Source organism: Sabethes cyaneus, chromosome 1 (assembly GCF_943734655.1).
Source record: "Sabethes cyaneus chromosome 1, idSabCyanKW18_F2, whole genome shotgun sequence".
NCBI lineage: Eukaryota > Metazoa > Arthropoda > Insecta > Diptera > Culicidae > Sabethes > Sabethes cyaneus.
In genome coordinates, this window is record NC_071353.1 from 73751776 (window position 1) to 73770595 (window position 18820).

At 41.3% G+C, this 18820-nt stretch overlaps 2 protein-coding genes across 2 annotated transcripts; both read left to right on the forward strand.

Annotated features, from left to right (window-relative positions):
* Window positions 1–13239: 13239 nt before the first annotated feature.
* On the forward strand, window positions 13240–16564 carry LOC128745828 (uncharacterized). The gene is made up of 2 exons (XM_053842899.1): window positions 13240–16227; window positions 16475–16564. Exons 1-2 carry the CDS (start codon window positions 13240–13242, stop codon window positions 16562–16564), a joined length of 3078 nt encoding a protein of 1025 aa, XP_053698874.1.
* A 671-nt stretch (window positions 16565–17235) lies between these two features.
* LOC128745829 (uncharacterized) lies at window positions 17236–18213 on the forward strand. Its single transcript, XM_053842900.1, has one exon. It carries the CDS (start codon window positions 17236–17238, stop codon window positions 18211–18213), a length of 978 nt encoding a protein of 325 aa, XP_053698875.1.
* The last annotated feature ends 607 nt before the right edge of the window (window positions 18214–18820 follow it).

Below are 18820 nucleotides of genomic sequence, written 5' to 3' on the forward strand. Positions count from 1 at the left end.
AGCTGCTTTCGAAGCTGCAATGGAGCTTAACAGAGGCTTTTGCGCGTTTTTAAATAACCAATTTGCGCAAAACTGGAAATAAGGCGCACGGAGGTTATATAAAGGGCGATATAATCGCTTAACAAGTGTTTTTTCTGCCTTAAGCGAAATAGGCTGTATAAGTTCTCCAATTTCGGCTGAATAAGTATTGTAGAATTTTTTACATAATTTTTATTCAATGCTAAAATGCTGCTAAAATATTTAATCAGCGCATAAATGTTTCGTGGGAGGGCTGTTTATTAAGATGACAAATCGTTTATTTAGCTAGTATAGAACAATTATTGAGAATATTGACGGGTTGTGGAGAGGTTGAAGATGCGCCTAATCTGCTTGTGACACTATTATGTGAAGCAGCTGATTTACAGCGCATTGGTTGGCTGCTTAATCATTTATAGAATACAGAGGCCTTTGCTTAAATTTATTCAGCGTCTACCACCTGTATTCAGAGTTAAATCAGCTGTGACCAAATCAGTAGCATTTTAATTCAGCTTCGATGTTTGTTGGGGTACCATACAACTATAAGTTTACTTTAATATGTTATCATAGAACAGAAGTGGAAGAGGAAATCCAAACACGTACATGCTACTTTCTACAGATACTAGCGAACCTGGCGATAACGAGTCACTTTTATCCACGAAAACACACGAACGTATACGAATGCACACAAAAGCATGTGAAAGCTGCTGTTTATTTCAGTTTCGCTTAAGGTTGTTCAGATAATCCAATTTACACTTAGTTCTATCCAAAAATATATAAACTTGTTACCTCAGAGCTTTTCATAAAATTTATTGCGGTCGAATCCATTGAATCTAAATTGGTTTGTGTAAAAAGCCAAAGCCATGGATTTATACCGTCTCTAGACATTACCCTCTTTTATCGACAGACTTCGCAGCCGGCTGTTAGAATACAGGAAAATTACGGGGCCAGTGCAACGATCCTACTGACTCTAACTAGCAATCCCCGCCAAGCCGAGATGGCTTGTTAGACCAGCATCGTACCTCGAAGCTAACTAGGCGGTGCTAACTGGTTTTTGTATGTGACATAAAATTGGTTTGTGTGTGTGACGCCTATGCCTGTAAATGCATATGTACATGCGTGTATACATATATACGTAAACATAATGACAAATATATTTTGTTCTTGTCGAACTGAGTCGAATGACAGTCGCCATTATGGCTCGAAGAAGCTGGATACATAAATGCATATCCAGCTTTTTACATGCTATAATGGCGGACGGCGTTCGTAATATTTAGATAGCATTTTTGACATTTTCTAAATACATCGCACGTTTTCTTTCCGCACGTTCCTTTAGTTTTAACGTGAACGTGCGGAAAGAAAACGTGCGATGTAATTACGAAATGTCAAAAACGCTGTCCAAATACAAAGTAAATTGATATATACCAGGTATGTGACCATCGAGGGTTGCATTAGTGTGTGTAGAAAGAAAAAGAAATAGTTCTGAAATATGGTGGAACTTGCATGAAAATTAAAACTAAATTAATTGTAATTAATTAATGCAGCTATATTATTCCAGAGAAATATTTGAATATTTACAATGAAATGTAAGGAATATATTTTTAAGTCATTTGCACTTGTAGCCTTCTTTATTATGCGTAAAAAATTTGAGAACATGGGTGACTAACTATTTCGATGTGCAATTGAAAAATGAATTAATGTTTCTAATACTTCACGATCAATACGGTATACGGTTGCTTAAATTAAAACACGTTCCATCCAACATTTTGCTTGAATGATGCTCTTGAATATCTGCATTTGATGTCTTCTTTTAAAAAATAGTTTTATTCGAATAGATGCTTGTGCTACTGCTTGAAAATCTTAAGTTGAAGTCACTGTTCCAAGATGATACCTTTTTATCATAAATTTACCCTTCTCAACACTACGTAGAAAACCATAAAAAGTAATCTTAGATTGCTACAAAACGGTCTTAGAAGATAATTAACACTTTAAAAGCTTACCAGAAATCAAACGAAAAATATCGCGGGCGGATAACAATGTTGCTCATGCTGCTTATTGAACAATCATGTCCGAGCATTTTAAAAGAAATCTTTTTTGTTTTACTACTTGTAGGAAAGCGATATAATGACATTTCTTTGAGACATCTTGATACCGTTTTGACGAAAAAATTTCCGCTTGCAATTTGAAATGTTGCACTTCATTGTATTCATGAAAATACATACTAGACATAATGTTCTAAGCATAAACATAAAAACTGTGAGAAAAAAAATAGACAAATCTTGCGTATCCAACGATTTTTTTAAAAAATTAACTAATTTTCCATACAAAATGCTCGAAATCTCAGAACTAGTGTAGATGTGTTAGTGCAAAGTGTATATGACAGCTCGCATTGTCATATACCTGGTATATATCAATTTACTTTGGTCCAAATATTACGAACACACTAACACAGATAATACGGTTCGCCATTACGACTCGTAAAAAGCTGGATAAAATTATTGAAAAATATTCTTCTTTACGAAGAAAATGCTCACTTATGTTAAACAAATAATATTTCATTCAGATTTTCAGGTTTATATACCCAACGATAGGATGCGTCTTGAAAACTGCTATCCAAAATAACAGTCAATCAAAATATCAATCAATCCGGCAAGAGCACAACTCCCGTGACTTGTGCTCTATTGTGATAATAGAAACGATATTTAGATAAAATCATGCATTTTCCATTTTGGACTTATGGCCAACATTTTGCATCAAATACTCCTATGTGCGAAGTAAAGCTGAAATATTTAGACGAGTTGAGGAATTTCGTTTAGACGAAATTTTGAATGACAAGTGCACTCAAAACAAGAAGTCGTCAAAGTTCTTACTTATTGGTAGAGTTTTAGACCAGACCGTAGATGCCAGGTTTTGCTCGAACGATTGTTCGAACTTCCACTTCTGTTCTGTGTGCCAGGTTTTGCTCGAACGATTGTTCGAACTTCCACTTCTGTTCTGTGATGATATTTTAGCTTATGATTATTAGGATTTTCGACAAGCATTACCTAAGGAACAATTTTTGCTTAATGAACGTTTAGGGCGTGGAAGATGTGTTTGAATGGCTGTTATGCAACGTATAGTAAAACGTTTATTCAGTACCCCAAGTAACCAGTGAGCACTTAAAGAAGCAGAAATCTAGCTTTTTATTAGCCTATGGTGCACACCATATCGTGCAGCATAGTTCAATATGCCCACAAAAAGCTGCTAGAAAGCCGGTTTTGGCGAAATATCCGGCTACATTAGTGCTTGGAGCTTTACAAAAGTCATAAAACGTAACGCCTGTTGCGTAACGGTAAAACGTCAAACATAAAAAAATGCGAAAAATATATTGTACATCCTTTTTTATCTTCCCTCTCTGTTATGCTTATATGGCGTACTTTGTTGACGTTTCAAGATTGCTTTTTGTTATTTTCTTTTTCGGTTAGAATTGGCCTTGCCAGCGTTGAAAGAGATTTCGTAGGCTGCTCGCACTTACAGGAAATCTCGTGCTGAACTGTCAACGCGTGAGTGTTGACAAAAGCAAAAATACTTCACTTTCTTTTTTTCTCACGCAAAACCCTGAACAATATCAGCAACGCTGGCAAGGCCAATTGAACCGCCAGCCAATCTGTCGATAGGAATAGGAATAGAGGAGTAGGGCAACGCCTTCACTAGTTGATCTGTAAACGGTAGTTACGAGTCAGCTGCCAATAGCTCTACTTAAATTACCGAAATTCTTAACTCGGATGTTTGATTTGCTTATCAAGGCGGAATGGAGGGAAAGATTTTGTTTTTCACATATCTTCCATACGTTGCGCTTTGGGAGAATTACCTACCTTTTATTTTCTTTTTATGTGATGGCATACATGTATAGAAATATTTCTTGCATATTATCCGTATGCATATGCCCTATAGATTCGTGTTGATGTTTATTCAATCGGCGGTGCAGGATTTTGCGCAAGACAAAAAGAGAGGGAAGCATTTTTTCTGTTATCACGCGTACGTTCGCAAGGAGATTTCCTGCAAGTGTGAGCAGTGTTCAAAATCTCTTTTGATGCCGGTAACGGCAATAAAGCTTGCTTAGAGCATCTAATCAGCTTTTCATAGTGCTTCAAGTAAATATTAATTCAGCATTGAGAATGCCATTTTAAAGCTGCTATGCTTTGACAATGCTGAATTATATTTGGCAGCATGTAACTTGCAAATTTAGAGCAGCTTTCAAGCTTAATTCAGTGCTTAGCGGTTACCTGGGACGTATTTCAACATTTAGATAAGCAAAAAAAGAAAAAAATATGTAGAAAGTATTTATTTCATTTTTTAGGTTTCGTTATTTTCATGTCCATTTTTATATTCGTATTATTTTAATTTAAAGAGAAACTTAGCAGGAAATCATTGATTGACTCAAAATTCATCAAGGGCGCCATTATACTTTTTTCACTCACCCGGATTCGAACTTACATCTTGTCGATCGGAAGCCGTCGACGAACACATCTCAGACCAGTAGATATTCCAGTTTAAGGGGACATGAACGACTAAAAATTTTGAAAAAATCATAATTTTTTATTTCCGATTTTGATTCTGCAGTCTTTTCCGCTTATTTTGATACTAAATTTTGAATGATCCGAACACGGGAAGTGACCGAAAAACGATCATACACATAAGCATTCCATTGCGGCGTAGAACAACTTCGGCGGAATAAAACGCCTCTCCTGGAAAACCACGATTTTCAAACTTTATGTACCTTTTTCACAGAGAAAAAAGAAAAACCTGTTTTAATCCACCTAGTGGTGAAAGGAACCTTTGTTATACGGTCTTACTTGCTATTTGAGATAGAAATCGGCACGTCTTCGGAACATAATTCATCTTTTGGTTAACGATGCATAGTGCGTTGGTTTACATAAAATTTTTTGAAAATTGAATAAGTTCACGAAATTTGAATAAAATAAGAGCACTTATAAATTTGATAGATTCTTTTTTCAAGAAATTGCTGAGCAAGTTGTTCCTAATATGAGTAAGTGCAAGTAAAAGTAGAAGTAAGTTTTTTTTTTTTTTTTTTTTTTTTGAGTGGTTTTAACCCAAAGGGTCATTCACCATAGAAGTAAGTTGTAAAATGAAATAATATTCTTTAACATATACATTGCGTAGTAAAGGTCTTTTAAATGCCATATTGTTATAAAGTTACAAATCATGGTTTAACTAACATATATTCTTCAATAAACTTGTTATGAGCAAAACGTTAGGAAAGGTTTGTTAGGAAAATAGATCAGCATAAGCCGACATCACAGAAACGAAGCAAGCAGCATGTGAAGTCCGCAATTGATCTCAACTGGAACTTTTTCTCGTTTCTTCATATGGAACAATGGGTCTGTATGCAGCGGAATTATCAGCAAATGTAAAAGGTTTAAAATGTATCCGTCTATTGGTAGTCAAGTAATTCGAGGTCAAAATTGGGGTATTTTTTATAATCAAAGTTCTACAGTTCCTAAACAAGCAAACATAGAGCTATGCTATATTCAGCAAAGTTGTGTATTTTTACTATTTGTACAACTTTGTAATAGATGAACCAGTCATACAACAATTACAAAAAGAGCTATAATAGAAACACTAATTTTACAAATTCATTCACAATAAATAAAATTTTTCCATCTTCGCTGAAAAGATAGAAGATTACTGTCTTCAGCAAAATTTCTTGTAATAATATGCTCCAAAACTTTGCAGAACTCGTCAATGTGTTATATTGAAACTGAAGCAAAATAATTTTTTTATTTCACTTTAATGGATTAATCAAAATTTAAATTGCACCAGACGATAGAGCTATCAATTTCAAGAAACTCTTCCAATAGTTCGATAAATCTAAAACTGGGAAAACTTGCCCAGTAAAAACTCTAATGCGCATGTTTTTTGGTTTTGGGCTATTGTGCGCGCGAGTAACCGTGTTAAAAAGTTGGCGCGAGTGTTCGAGGGTTACCCAGATAACACAAAATCGTAATAGAAAGTTCACATTAAATCGTTTTCATGTCAATTTCATATTGGAGTTGTATAATGATTAGAGTATGTCAAATCGAAGTGAACAATAAGTTGTTTTGCAGTCGTGCGTGTCTTCATATACAATTCATGACTGTGAATTATAAAGCAGGATAGACAATTGCAATATTTGATTATATCTATATCATATATTCAGGAGTATTTAGTTGAGTGTTATAAAAACTGCGCAAAATAGAATTACAAATAGTTGTCAAAATTTTCGCACGTATATCGCCTCCACTTTGGTACATATATGCTCTTATATGGCGTGAAATATAACTTTTTCGTTCAGATATGATTTCGTATACCTCAGTTGCAATCGAGATATACAAACCAAATGGTTTACTGGGTAATATCTGTTGACCGGCGAAACCAATTCTTATGAAATTTTGCAGATACATTCGCAGTGTTAAAACCTTTCGTTTGACACTAAAATAATTGAAACTTGATAAATTGCCTTAGTTAAAATTATTATTGTTAATTATTGTTAATTTTGATTAATTAATTGTCCATAACTTTCAAATTAAACGTCCAATCAAAAAACAAATCAATAGTGATCTATTAGGCTATATTGCCTTTCAAATGAGACTAATAGCACAAAAATCGGTTTAGCCATCTCTGAGAAACAGGCGATAATTATTATCTTGTCAAAACAGGTTCCTGACAATTTTTATATTATAGCAAGAGCTTTCATTTGGTACTAAGATCATTGAAATCGGTTGTCTAGTTCCGGAGAAAATCGTGTCAGGTAGTTTTCACATTTTTACTCAAAACTTTTAAACAAAAAGTCGGACCATGAAACAACACAATAGTGATACACTAGGCAATAGTACCTTTCAAACAAAAGTAAAATCGAATGAATCGGTTCAGCCATCTCCGAAAAACTGGCGAAAGAAAATGAAGTGCACACACACATACATACATACACACACAGACATTGCTCAGTTCGTCGAACCCTATCGATTGGTATATGTGACTCGGCCCTCCGGGCCTCGGTTCGCATTCGTGTTTTTCCACCAATTTCTAAACCTTTGTTATAGTATAATAGTATAGTTTTTCAGGAGCGGCGTTTTATTCCGCCGAGGTTGTTCCACGCCGTACTGGAATACTTATGTGTATGATCGTTTTTCGGTCACTTCCCGTGGTCGGATCATTACAAATTTAGTATCAAAATAAGCGGAAAAGACCGCAGAATCAAAATATGAAATGAAAAAATAATAATTTTTTCAAAATTTTTAGTCGTTTATGTCCCCTTAAATTTGTCAAGCGTGGAACAAAAACGGGCTAAAATACATTTAAGCGTTGAAGAGCAGTTTCTTAAATCATGTTACGCGTCTGCTGTACAAGATTACTTTAGAAGCCTTTATTCCGAACATATTAAACATTTAATAAACTGTTTGTACTAAAGCAATGTATTTCGCTTTATCACATCTATTCATTCTTAAACAATCGTGCACATAACAAATTTGGCAGCTTTATCTGAGTACGGTTGCTAATTGACTATTTAGTGTTGATGTAAGTTCACAGGAATGTCGTCGGTATGATGTGAAATAAAGTGATATAATCTATACCTATAAAGAAGGATTTCTGTCTGTCTGTCTGTCTGTCTGTCTGTCTGTCTGTCTGTCTGTCTGTCTGTCTGTCTGTCTGTCTGTCTGTCTGTCTGTCTGTCTGTCTGTCTGTCTGTCTGTCTGTCTGTCTGTCTGTCTGTCTGTCTGTCTGTCTGTCTGTCTGTCTGTCTGTCTGTCTGTCTGTCTGTCTGTCTGTCTGTCTGTCTGTCTGTCTGTCTGTCTGTCTGTCTGTCTGTCTGTCTGTCTGTCTGTCTGTCTGTCTGTCTGTCTGTCTGTCTGTCTGTCTGTCTGTCTGTCTGTCTGTCTGTCTGTCTGTCTGTCTGTCTGTCTGTCTGTCTGTCTGTCTGTCTGTCTGTCTGTCTGTCTGTCTGTCTGTCTGTCTGTCTGTCTGTCTGTCTGTCTGTCTGTCTGTCTGTCTGTCTGTCTGTCTGTCTGTCTGTCTGTCTGTCTGTCTGTCTGTCTGTCTGTCTGTCTGTCTGTCTGTCTGTCTGTCTGTCTGTCTGTCTGTCTGTCTGTCTGTCTGTCTGTCTGTCTGTCTGTCTGTCTGTCTGTCTGTCTGTCTGTCTGTCTGTCTGTCTGTCTGTCTGTCTGTCTGTCTGTCTGTCTGTCTGTCTGTCTGTCTGTCTGTCTGTCTGTCTGTCTGTCTGTCTGTCTGTCTGTCTGTCTGTCTGTCTGTCTGTCTGTCTGTCTGTCTGTCTGTCTGTCTGTCTGTCTGTCTGTCTGTCTGTCTGTCTGTCTGTCTGTCTGTCTGTCTGTCTGTCTGTCTGTCTGTCTGTCTGTCTGTCTGTCTGTCTGTCTGTCTGTCTGTCTGTCTGTCTGTCTGTCTGTCTGTCTGTCTGTCTGTCTGTCTGTCTGTCTGTCTGTCTGTCTGTCTGTCTGTCTGTCTGTCTGTCTGTCTGTCTGTCTGTCTGTCTGTCTGTCTGTCTGTCTGTCTGTCTGTCTGTCTGTCTGTCTGTCTGTCTGTCTGTCTGTCTGTCTGTCTGTCTGTCTGTCTGTCTGTCTGTCTGTCTGTCTGTCTGTCTGTCTGTCTGTCTGTCTGTCTGTCTGTCTGTCTGTCTGTCTGTCTGTCTGTCTGTCTGTCTGTCTGTCTGTCTGTCTGTCTGTCTGTCTGTCTGTCTGTCTGTCTGTCTGTCTGTCTGTCTGTCTGTCTGTCTGTCTGTCTGTCTGTCTGTCTGTCTGTCTGTCTGTCTGTCTGTCTGTCTGTCTGTCTGTCTGTCTGTCTGTCTGTCTGTCTGTCTGTCTGTCTGTCTGTCTGTCTGTCTGTCTGTCTGTCTGTCTGTCTGTCTGTCTGTCTGTCTGTCTGTCTGTCTGTCTGTCTGTCTGTCTGTCTGTCTGTCTGTCTGTCTGTCTGTCTGTCTGTCTGTCTGTCTGTCTGTCTGTCTGTCTGTCTGTCTGTCTGTCTGTCTGTCTGTCTGTCTGTCTGTCTGTCTGTCTGTCTGTCTGTCTGTCTGTCTGTCTGTCTGTCTGTCTGTCTGTCTGTCTGTCTGTCTGTCTGTCTGTCTGTCTGTCTGTCTGTCTGTCTGTCTGTCTGTCTGTCTGTCTGTCTGTCTGTCTGTCTGTCTGTCTGTCTGTCTGTCTGTCTGTCTGTCTGTCTGTCTGTCTGTCTGTCTGTCTGTCTGTCTGTCTGTCTGTCTGTCTGTCTGTCTGTCTGTCTGTCTGTCTGTCTGTCTGTCTGTCTGTCTGTCTGTCTGTCTGTCTGTCTGTCTGTCTGTCTGTCTGTCTGTCTGTCTGTCTGTCTGTCTGTCTGTCTGTCTGTCTGTCTGTCTGTCTGTCTGTCTGTCTGTCTGTCTGTCTGTCTGTCTGTCTGTCTGTCTGTCTGTCTGTCTGTCTGTCTGTCTGTCTGTCTGTCTGTCTGTCTGTCTGTCTGTCTGTCTGTCTGTCTGTCTGTCTGTCTGTCTGTCTGTCTGTCTGTCTGTCTGTCTGTCTGTCTGTCTGTCTGTCTGTCTGTCTGTCTGTCTGTCTGTCTGTCTGTCTGTCTGTCTGTCTGTCTGTCTGTCTGTCTGTCTGTCTGTCTGTCTGTCTGTCTGTCTGTCTGTCTGTCTGTCTGTCTGTCTGTCTGTCTGTCTGTCTGTCTGTCTGTCTGTCTGTCTGTCTGTCTGTCTGTCTGTCTGTCTGTCTGTCTGTCTGTCTGTCTGTCTGTCTGTCTGTCTGTCTGTCTGTCTGTCTGTCTGTCTGTCTGTCTGTCTGTCTGTCTGTCTGTCTGTCTGTCTGTCTGTCTGTCTGTCTGTCTGTCTGTCTGTCTGTCTGTCTGTCTGTCTGTCTGTCTGTCTGTCTGTCTGTCTGTCTGTCTGTCTGTCTGTCTGTCTGTCTGTCTGTCTGTCTGTCTGTCTGTCTGTCTGTCTGTCTGTCTGTCTGTCTGTCTGTCTGTCTGTCTGTCTGTCTGTCTGTCTGTCTGTCTGTCTGTCTGTCTGTCTGTCTGTCTGTCTGTCTGTCTGTCTGTCTGTCTGTCTGTCTGTCTGTCTGTCTGTCTGTCTGTCTGTCTGTCTGTCTGTCTGTCTGTCTGTCTGTCTGTCTGTCTGTCTGTCTGTCTGTCTGTCTGTCTGTCTGTCTGTCTGTCTGTCTGTCTGTCTGTCTGTCTGTCTGTCTGTCTGTCTGTCTGTCTGTCTGTCTGTCTGTCTGTCTGTCTGTCTGTCTGTCTGTCTGTCTGTCTGTCTGTCTGTCTGTCTGTCTGTCTGTCTGTCTGTCTGTCTGTCTGTCTGTCTGTCTGTCTGTCTGTCTGTCTGTCTGTCTGTCTGTCTGTCTGTCTGTCTGTCTGTCTGTCTGTCTGTCTGTCTGTCTGTCTGTCTGTCTGTCTGTCTGTCTGTCTGTCTGTCTGTCTGTCTGTCTGTCTGTCTGTCTGTCTGTCTGTCTGTCTGTCTGTCTGTCTGTCTGTCTGTCTGTCTGTCTGTCTGTCTGTCTGTCTGTCTGTCTGTCTGTCTGTCTGTCTGTCTGTCTGTCTGTCTGTCTGTCTGTCTGTCTGTCTGTCTGTCTGTCTGTCTGTCTGTCTGTCTGTCTGTCTGTCTGTCTGTCTGTCTGTCTGTCTGTCTGTCTGTCTGTCTGTCTGTCTGTCTGTCTGTCTGTCTGTCTGTCTGTCTGTCTGTCTGTCTGTCTGTCTGTCTGTCTGTCTGTCTGTCTGTCTGTCTGTCTGTCTGTCTGTCTGTCTGTCTGTCTGTCTGTCTGTCTGTCTGTCTGTCTGTCTGTCTGTCTGTCTGTCTGTCTGTCTGTCTGTCTGTCTGTCTGTCTGTCTGTCTGTCTGTCTGTCTGTCTGTCTGTCTGTCTGTCTGTCTGTCCGTATGTTCCTTATAGAATCGAAAACTACTGAACCAATCGGCATGAAAATATGCATGTAGAGGTTTTTTGGGGCCAGGAAAGGTTTTAGTGATGGTTAGAAACCCCTCCCCCCACTAAGAGGGGGGCTCCCATACTAATGAAACACAAATTTCTGCATAACTCGACAACTAATCAAGCAAATAGAACAAAACTTGGCATGTGGGTGTTTTCGGTGACAAGAATTTATTCTATGGTAAATTGAGACCGCTCCCCTGTTTATAAGGGGAATTATGACTCCTCTCCTTTTTAAAAAGGGGGGCTTCCATACAAATTTCCTCATAACTCGAGAACTGATCAAGCAAATGGAACCAAATTTGGCATGTGAAGGTTTTCGAGGGCAAGAATATTTTATATAGTAAATTAGGACCCCTCCCCACTTTAAGAGGGGGGGCTCCTGTACCATAGAAACACAATTTTCCTCATAACTCGAGAAGTAGTTAAGCAAATGGAACCAAATTTAGCATGTGGGTGTTTTTGGAGACAAAAATTTTTTCTATGATGAATTGGGACCCCTCCCCGTTTTAGGAGGGGGGGGATTTCTATACACATGAAATACAAATTTCCTCATAACTGAAGAACTAATCAAGCAAATGGAACAAAATTTGGCATGTGAAAGTTTTCGAGGGCAAAAATATTTTCTATGGTGAATAAGGACCCCTCCCCACTTTAAGAGGGGGGCTCCTATACAAACGAAATGCAAATTTCCTCATAACTCGAGAACTAATCAAGCAAATGGAACAAAATTTGGCACGTGGGTGTTTTTGGAGACAAACATTTTTCCTATGATGAATTGGGACCCCTCCCACTTTAGGAAGGGGGGCTCCTGTACAAATGAAATGCAAATTTCCTCATAACTCGAGCATCAATCAAGCAAATGGAACCAAATTTGGCATGTGAAAGTTTTCTAGGGCATGAATATTTTCTATGGTGAATTAGAACCCCGCCCCACTTTAAGAGGGGGGGCTCCTATAGAAACGAAATTCAAATTTCCTCATAACTCGAGTGTTAAAGCATATCGTAATTTAGGGACGACCAACTGCACGAATGCATAAAATCAGCTTTCCCGTCTCAATTAATTATTATCAGAACCGAATCGATTAATTACTCAGGTAGCTTTTCTCCTTGCATATCGATCGATAAAAGCCCACTGCACTCAGCAGTCGGCAGCTTAGTAACAAATATATTGCATAGCAGATCACACCGGTGTATCTTTTCGCTACTTCTTTCGGTCAAATATACTTACCTTCAAACTACTCATCGCGAATACTGTTCCCAATAATCCGAAAGACTTGATCTGCGGCTACATAAAATCTGGTCCTTCGAGCCGGATCAAGGGACTATTGAGAAAAGTATTCGCGATTTTCGCGTCGGGTGTGATATTCGCAAAGGTGATAAGTGGCCTGAGGGCCATAGTGAAGCCTAAAAGAACTGTGAGACATTTGTGCAAAAATAAAAAACCTTTCGTAAACTCAAACGAACAAATTGTGATATAACGGTGATATAAAAAAGTACTCTCGTGAACCAAAATTGCAAATATACTCTGCTTGTGATATCGGGCAATAAGTGATAATTCTACCGCATCAGTGATATAGTGCTATCGAAGTTGCCGCTCTTTTGTTCCATTCATCAGCGCTGGTCATTGCTGGATCCATCGGCGCTGGGTGGCTTGGCTTGGCTTGGTTACCGTCTCGTGGCGTGGCTTGGGTTCTGGTTCTACGGATAACGTCTGTAAGTACGCTTTGCTTATTGCATGCATCTCTGAAGTGGTACGGTGCTCATTAGTGTGTCGGCAATAGTTTATTCGCAATTCGGACATAATTAACTGGTTGAAACTAACGAAATTCAGGATTTCATTAAAATTGCTGGCAGACTAAGGCACGTGGTTGTATTCTGATCGATCCCTTTGTCCTGATAAGGATAATTCAAAATGGCGAGTAAAATCAAAAAGCTGACCAAGAAAGAACGATTTTGTATCGATTCTCTGCAGATAATGTCGGATTTGATAAAAAATTATTCAGAGGAGAAGGATAGAGATAATTTGGATTCATGGGTAGAGAGATTGGAATCGATTTTTGCTCAATATGAGGAACTTCGCGTTGAATTAGAATTGTTAGAAGATGAGGGAGAATTTTTAGAACATGGCGATGGTGATGGTCATGATAGAACAATAGCAGCTTCTGGAAAAACACGTGCTGAAGTCGAAATTACTTACCTTACATTGAAGGGTTTTCTCCAATCAGAAATTCGCAAGCGTCACCAATTCGCAACTCAGACTAACGCTCATCCCGTCCCATCGACCCCAATGGCACCTACTAACCAGTTGCGAGTAAGATTACCGGAACTCAAACTCCCACAGTTTGGTGGATGTACGAAAGACTGGCCAACCTTTCGCGATTCGTTTAAATCGCTTATCGATTCTGCTCCGCAACTTAGTAATGTTGATAAATTTTCCTACCTGAATTCGTCCTTAACCAGTGAAGCCAAACGTGTGATAGAAGTGATTGACGTAACCTCCGAAAATTATTTAGTAGCGTGGGAATTGCTGGAAAAACGATACGAAAATAAGTACTTGATCGTTAAATCGTACGTAGAATCATTGTTCAGCGTCGAGCCAATGAAAAAAGAGTGTCACGATTCGCTTAACCGGTTGATCGATGAGTATGAACGGAATCTTTTAATGTTAGAGAAAATGGGGGAACGAACTGATAACTGGAGTACCTTACTAGTTTTTATGCTTAGCTCTCGCCTCGATCCGTCTACTATGCGCCAATGGGAAACGCATCGAAAGTCCAGCAATGTACCCAGTTACGAGGAACTTATCGATTTTCTACGCAGTCATAGTCTGATATTGCAATCTGTCGTTGCTTCCAAAAATCGATCTTCGGAACCTACACGCTTCACTCCCTCTCTTCAACATTCAATAAATAAAATGAAAACTGCTCACCCAGCCGTCTCGCCTCCGCAAAATTCTTGCCCATTCTGCAAACAAATAGCACACTCACCTTATCATTGCGAAAAGTTTCGATCCATGACAGTTGCCCAACGTTTCGAAGCTGCAAAGAAAAATATGCTTTGCATAAACTGCCTATCACGATCACATTTAGTTAAAAACTGCTCTAGTGGAGCTTGTCGCGTATGCAATAAAAGGCACCATACGATGCTACATCAACGCACTAATTCGAATCCACCAAATCAACCACAAAATGCCAACCTTGCATTGCCCGAAGTGCAGCCTCCTCTTTCGTCGTCCGTAGCAAGCAAGCTCTTACAACCCTCACGATCATCTAGTCATTCACAGTCGCTTGAGAACCCAACCCCCACAGTATCAGCCTTTTCAACCAGTCACAATTCAATGCCATCAACCAGCCACCGATGTACGGTACCTACAACCGTATTACTTTCAACTGCCTTAGTGAAAGTGTTCGATTCCAGCGGATCATTCTTGTGGGCTCGTGCCTTGCTCGACTCTGGATCCCAACTAAATTTTGCATCGGAGCAACTCGTTCAAAAACTAAACGCGAAGCGCAAAAAAGATTTTATACCAATCAGCGGCGTTGGCTTGTCGTCTACAATATCCAAATACTCAACTATTATCAAGCTGCAATCGCATGGCACTAGCTTCAGTGCTAGTTGGAACTTTCACATCCTTCCAAAAATAACGATGGAGTTACCTACTCAAACTGTTGACGTGTCCGATTTTGATTGGCCATCAGACATCACACTGGCTGACCCGTCGTTCTTTAAACCCGGTTCTATCGACTTAATTTTCGGCGTTGAGAGTTTCTACGATTTGTTGAGAGAAGGTCAGTTCAAGGGCAGTACTGATAAACCTTGTCTGCAAAATACTGCGTTAGGATGGGTGATTTCGGGCCGTATGAAATGCAATTCAAGGCCAGCAACCAGTATGGCTCATTTTTGCGCTGCACCGTCTATAGAAGAACAATTATCTCGGTTCTGGGAACTCGAGAGCTGTCGAATGGAGAGCACGTTGTCGGAAGAGGAATCGGCTTGTGAGAGTCATTTCGCCAAACATACGACTCGGGATTCTACCGGTCGTTTTGTTGTCGCCTTACCGAAAAGAGACTCGGTAATTGCTAAACTAGGAAATTCGAGAGAGATTGCTACTCGCAGATTTCTTTCGCTCGAACGTCGTTTGTCAGCTAATCCAGCACTGAAAGATGCTTACTCCGACTTCATTCATGAATATATACGTCTCGGCCATATGAGGGAAATCGAGAATTCGGCGAACGATTGGCCTTCGTATTATTTGCCTCATCATTGTGTCGTGCGTCCCGAGAGCGTCACGACAAAATTACGAGTCGTGTTTGACGCATCATGCTCAACAGATTCCGGTGTATCTCTGAACGATGCCTTAATGGTGGGACCGCTCGTACAGGATGATCTTCTGACTATGATTTTAAGATTCCGGGTGCCACAGTTTGCTATCGTTTCGGACATCGAAAAGATGTACAGACAAATATTAGTCTGCGAGTCTGACCAGCCTCTTCAACGGATACTATGGAGAGATTCTCCATCGCAAACCATTCGAGAGTATCAACTATTAACAGTAACTTATGGTACTTCGTCAGCCCCCTATCTCGCCACAAAATGCCTTCAAAGGCTTTCTCGTGACAGCTTGGAAGTGTCTCCACTAGCAGCAGAAGCTATAGGAAAGAATTTTTACATGGACGATTTACTTACTGGAACCGATAGTATCGAGGAAGGGCAAAAACTTTGCCAGCAATTGATGAGCATAACCCGTTCTGCAGGTTTCGAGCTTCGCAAGTGGCCCTCTAATAATTCTGCTGTACTTGAGCCAATCCCGGTCACATTTAGAGATCAACGTACAGTGTTGGAATTAGATTCTTCACATTCGCCAATCAAAACTCTTGGACTTCAGTGGGATACGGCAGCTGATATGTTTTTGTTTGAGCCTCCTAAACAAAATCAACAATTTCCAATCACCAAGCGCGTGGTGCTGTCTAATATAGCACGACTTTTCGATCCACTGGGTCTCGTGGGACCGGTTACTGTTTTAGCTAAGCAGTTCATGCAAGATCTTTGGCGAGATGGAAAGGATTGGGATGATCAATTGAACGAGTCACAAAATCAACAATGGAACGAGTTTAGTGAAGGTCTCCGAGATTTATCGTTAATAAAAATACCACGCTGGGTGGTATCCACGTCAGCGTTAATTGGTTTGGAACTACATGGATTCTGTGATGCCTCCGAGAAGGCATACGGAGCGTGCATCTATATAAGGGCCGTATCATCGACAGGCAGCGTATATGTAAACCTGCTTACCGCCAAATCCAAAGTGGCTCCAGTTAAAAAAGTCACTTGTTTGCCTCGTTTGGAACTATCGGGTGCATTGTTGTTGAGTCACCTCTTTGAAAAAGTGGCCTCAAGTCTAAATCTAACCTATAAATGCTTTTTCTGGACGGATTCGACCATCGTTCTTCACTGGCTGGCTGCCTGTCCGTCACGATGGAAGACCTTTGTGGCTAATCGCATTTCGGAAATCCAACGAATTACAGCCCGAGGAGTATGGGCTCATGTACCAGGTGCCGAAAATCCGGCAGACGTCATATCAAGAGGAATGCATGCTACTCAACTCGCTAACCTAACTTTGTGGTGGAATGGCCCTCCTTGGTTGTCTCAGTCATCTAGATTCTGGCCACCACTAGTACGTCCCAAGCTAGAAGATGTTCCATCAGAATTATTGGAACAAAAGGTAGTGGCACTTTCGATCAACATTGCACCTACAAATGAATTATTTTTGAGTTATTCATCGTTTGGAAAATTAGTCCGTGTAGTCACATGGATCTTGCGTTTCACCAATAATTGCAAAGTAAAAAATCGTTCGAGTCGAACAACAGGATTTCTTTCAACCGCAGAAATAAATTATGCCACTCTAACTCTTGTCAAACTCGCCCAAGCAGAAAGATTTGCCCCAGAACTAGCACAATTATCCTCCAGCGGTCAAGTTAAGCCCAGCTCACGGATTAAAAACCTTATTCCAGTGATAACGGATGGAATATTGCGTGTTGGAGGCCGGTTACGTCATGCCCATGTAGCTTACGATCAGCGGCATCCCTTGATATTGCCAGACAAACATCCACTTACTGAACTTATAGCAAAACACTATCATACAAAACTGCTACATGCTGGTCCACAGCTCATGATAGCAGTAATTCGTGAAAAATATTGGCCACTTCGAATTAGAGATCTTACGAGACAAATATTCCATTCATGCGTCAACTGTTTTCGATGCAAGCCTACGGTGTTGCAGCAATTAATGGGCGAGTTACCCCCCGAACGCGTTACGCCTGCCTTTACTTTTCTTCGCACTGGGGTGGATTATTGTGGACCAGTCCAGTACCGAATTGCACGGAAGGCAGCTCTCGTCAGAGGCTTCATTGCTATATTTGTTTGCCTAGTAACAAAAGCGGTTCATATAGAATGCGTCGCTGATCTTTCGACTAGCTCGTTCATAGCTGCACTTAAAAGATTTGTAGCTCGCAGAGGGAAGCCTGAACTCATCCAGTGTGATAACGCCACTAACTTCAAGGGAGCCAAACGAGAGCTCACCGAACTAGCCCATTTGTTTCAATCGCAGTTGCATCAGGAGATGGTCACTCGCCACTGCAGTGAAGATGGGATTACTTTCAAATTCATCCCACCAAGATCGCCGAATTTTGGAGGACTCTGGGAGGCTGCCGTCAAATCTTTAAAGAAACACCTGCGCTGTACTATTGGCAACGTAATCCTCTACCACGATGAATTTTTGACACTGATAACTCAGATAGAAAGCTGCTTAAACTCTCGCCCACTTACGCAACTCAGCTCCGATCCTAACGATTTAGAGGTACTCACTCCCGGGCATTTTCTTGCCAACCGCGCTCTGACAGCCATCCCAGAGCCAAATCTCGAAAACATCCCACTGAATCACTTAGATAGATGGCAACAAACTCAAGAATATGTTCGTCGAATATGGAAGCAGTGGCAGTCAGAATATCTTTCGGGACTGCAACCTCGTACTCGATGGACGCAACGTCGGAACAACGTGTCGATAGGAACCATGGTGCTGGTAAAAGAGGACAATCTACCACCCCTCAAGTGGAGAGTAGGTAGAGTGGTCAACTGTTTCAAGGGCGACGACGATCATATCCGCGTAGTCACGGTCCGAACGAAGGACGGTGAATTTCGACGAAGCATCTCCAAGATTTGCGTACTACCGATTCAGCAAACTGGTGGGGAAGCCACTGACCAGTAAGAAGGATCCATCCTTCCAACGATCGCAGTGTATTCCACTGCGCAACATGGGAGGCCATCTGGCCTCCCATCCTTGTAAGTCTTTATATGTTAATGAACTCGCAAAAAACTCAATGATTTTTTTTTCCTCCATAATGCGCTGCGACGATGTCATCCTGTGGAACCTTCGCCGAGCGGATGAAGAGCACCCACTGTTACCTGTTGACTGATTCTACGCACCGGAACCCTGAAGGATGACTCCCAATTCGCCTAAGCACTAGCACGCTCAGTAGCTAGATGCCAACGATCATCGTCCGGAATGGACCCGTGGAGGCCGGTAGCCTCCATTCCAGTTAAGTGTTGTTTCTATTCTCATTTATTGATTAAAAAAGCCGCATATGTTTGTTCCAGCATGTTACGGCAGTCTTCGGAGCGACCAACAAGGATAATCGGAGGAACGACAGGCTTTTCCCTTGTGAAATTGGCAGAAATATCCGAACGCATGCATCACATCCAGAAGGCAACCAAGAGTGTGTGGTACCTCACTGAGAAAACCGACGCACGCATAGCGGACAGGAACGACCCTATGAAACCAGAAAATAGAAGCAGACCGAGGAGCAATTAACCGT

Excerpts from the sequence above, each read along its gene's own strand:
- LOC128745828 (XM_053842899.1), top strand. The coding sequence starts at position 13,240 with ATGGCACCTACTAACCAGTTGCGAGTAAGATTACCGGAACTCAAACTC. Across the intron at positions 16,228-16,474 it reads CATCGACAGGCAGCGTATAT|CCCGAGGAGTATGGGCTCAT; the intron begins GTAAACCTGCTT and ends AACGAATTACAG.
- LOC128745829 (XM_053842900.1), top strand. The coding sequence starts at position 17,236 with ATGGGCGAGTTACCCCCCGAACGCGTTACGCCTGCCTTTACTTTTCTT.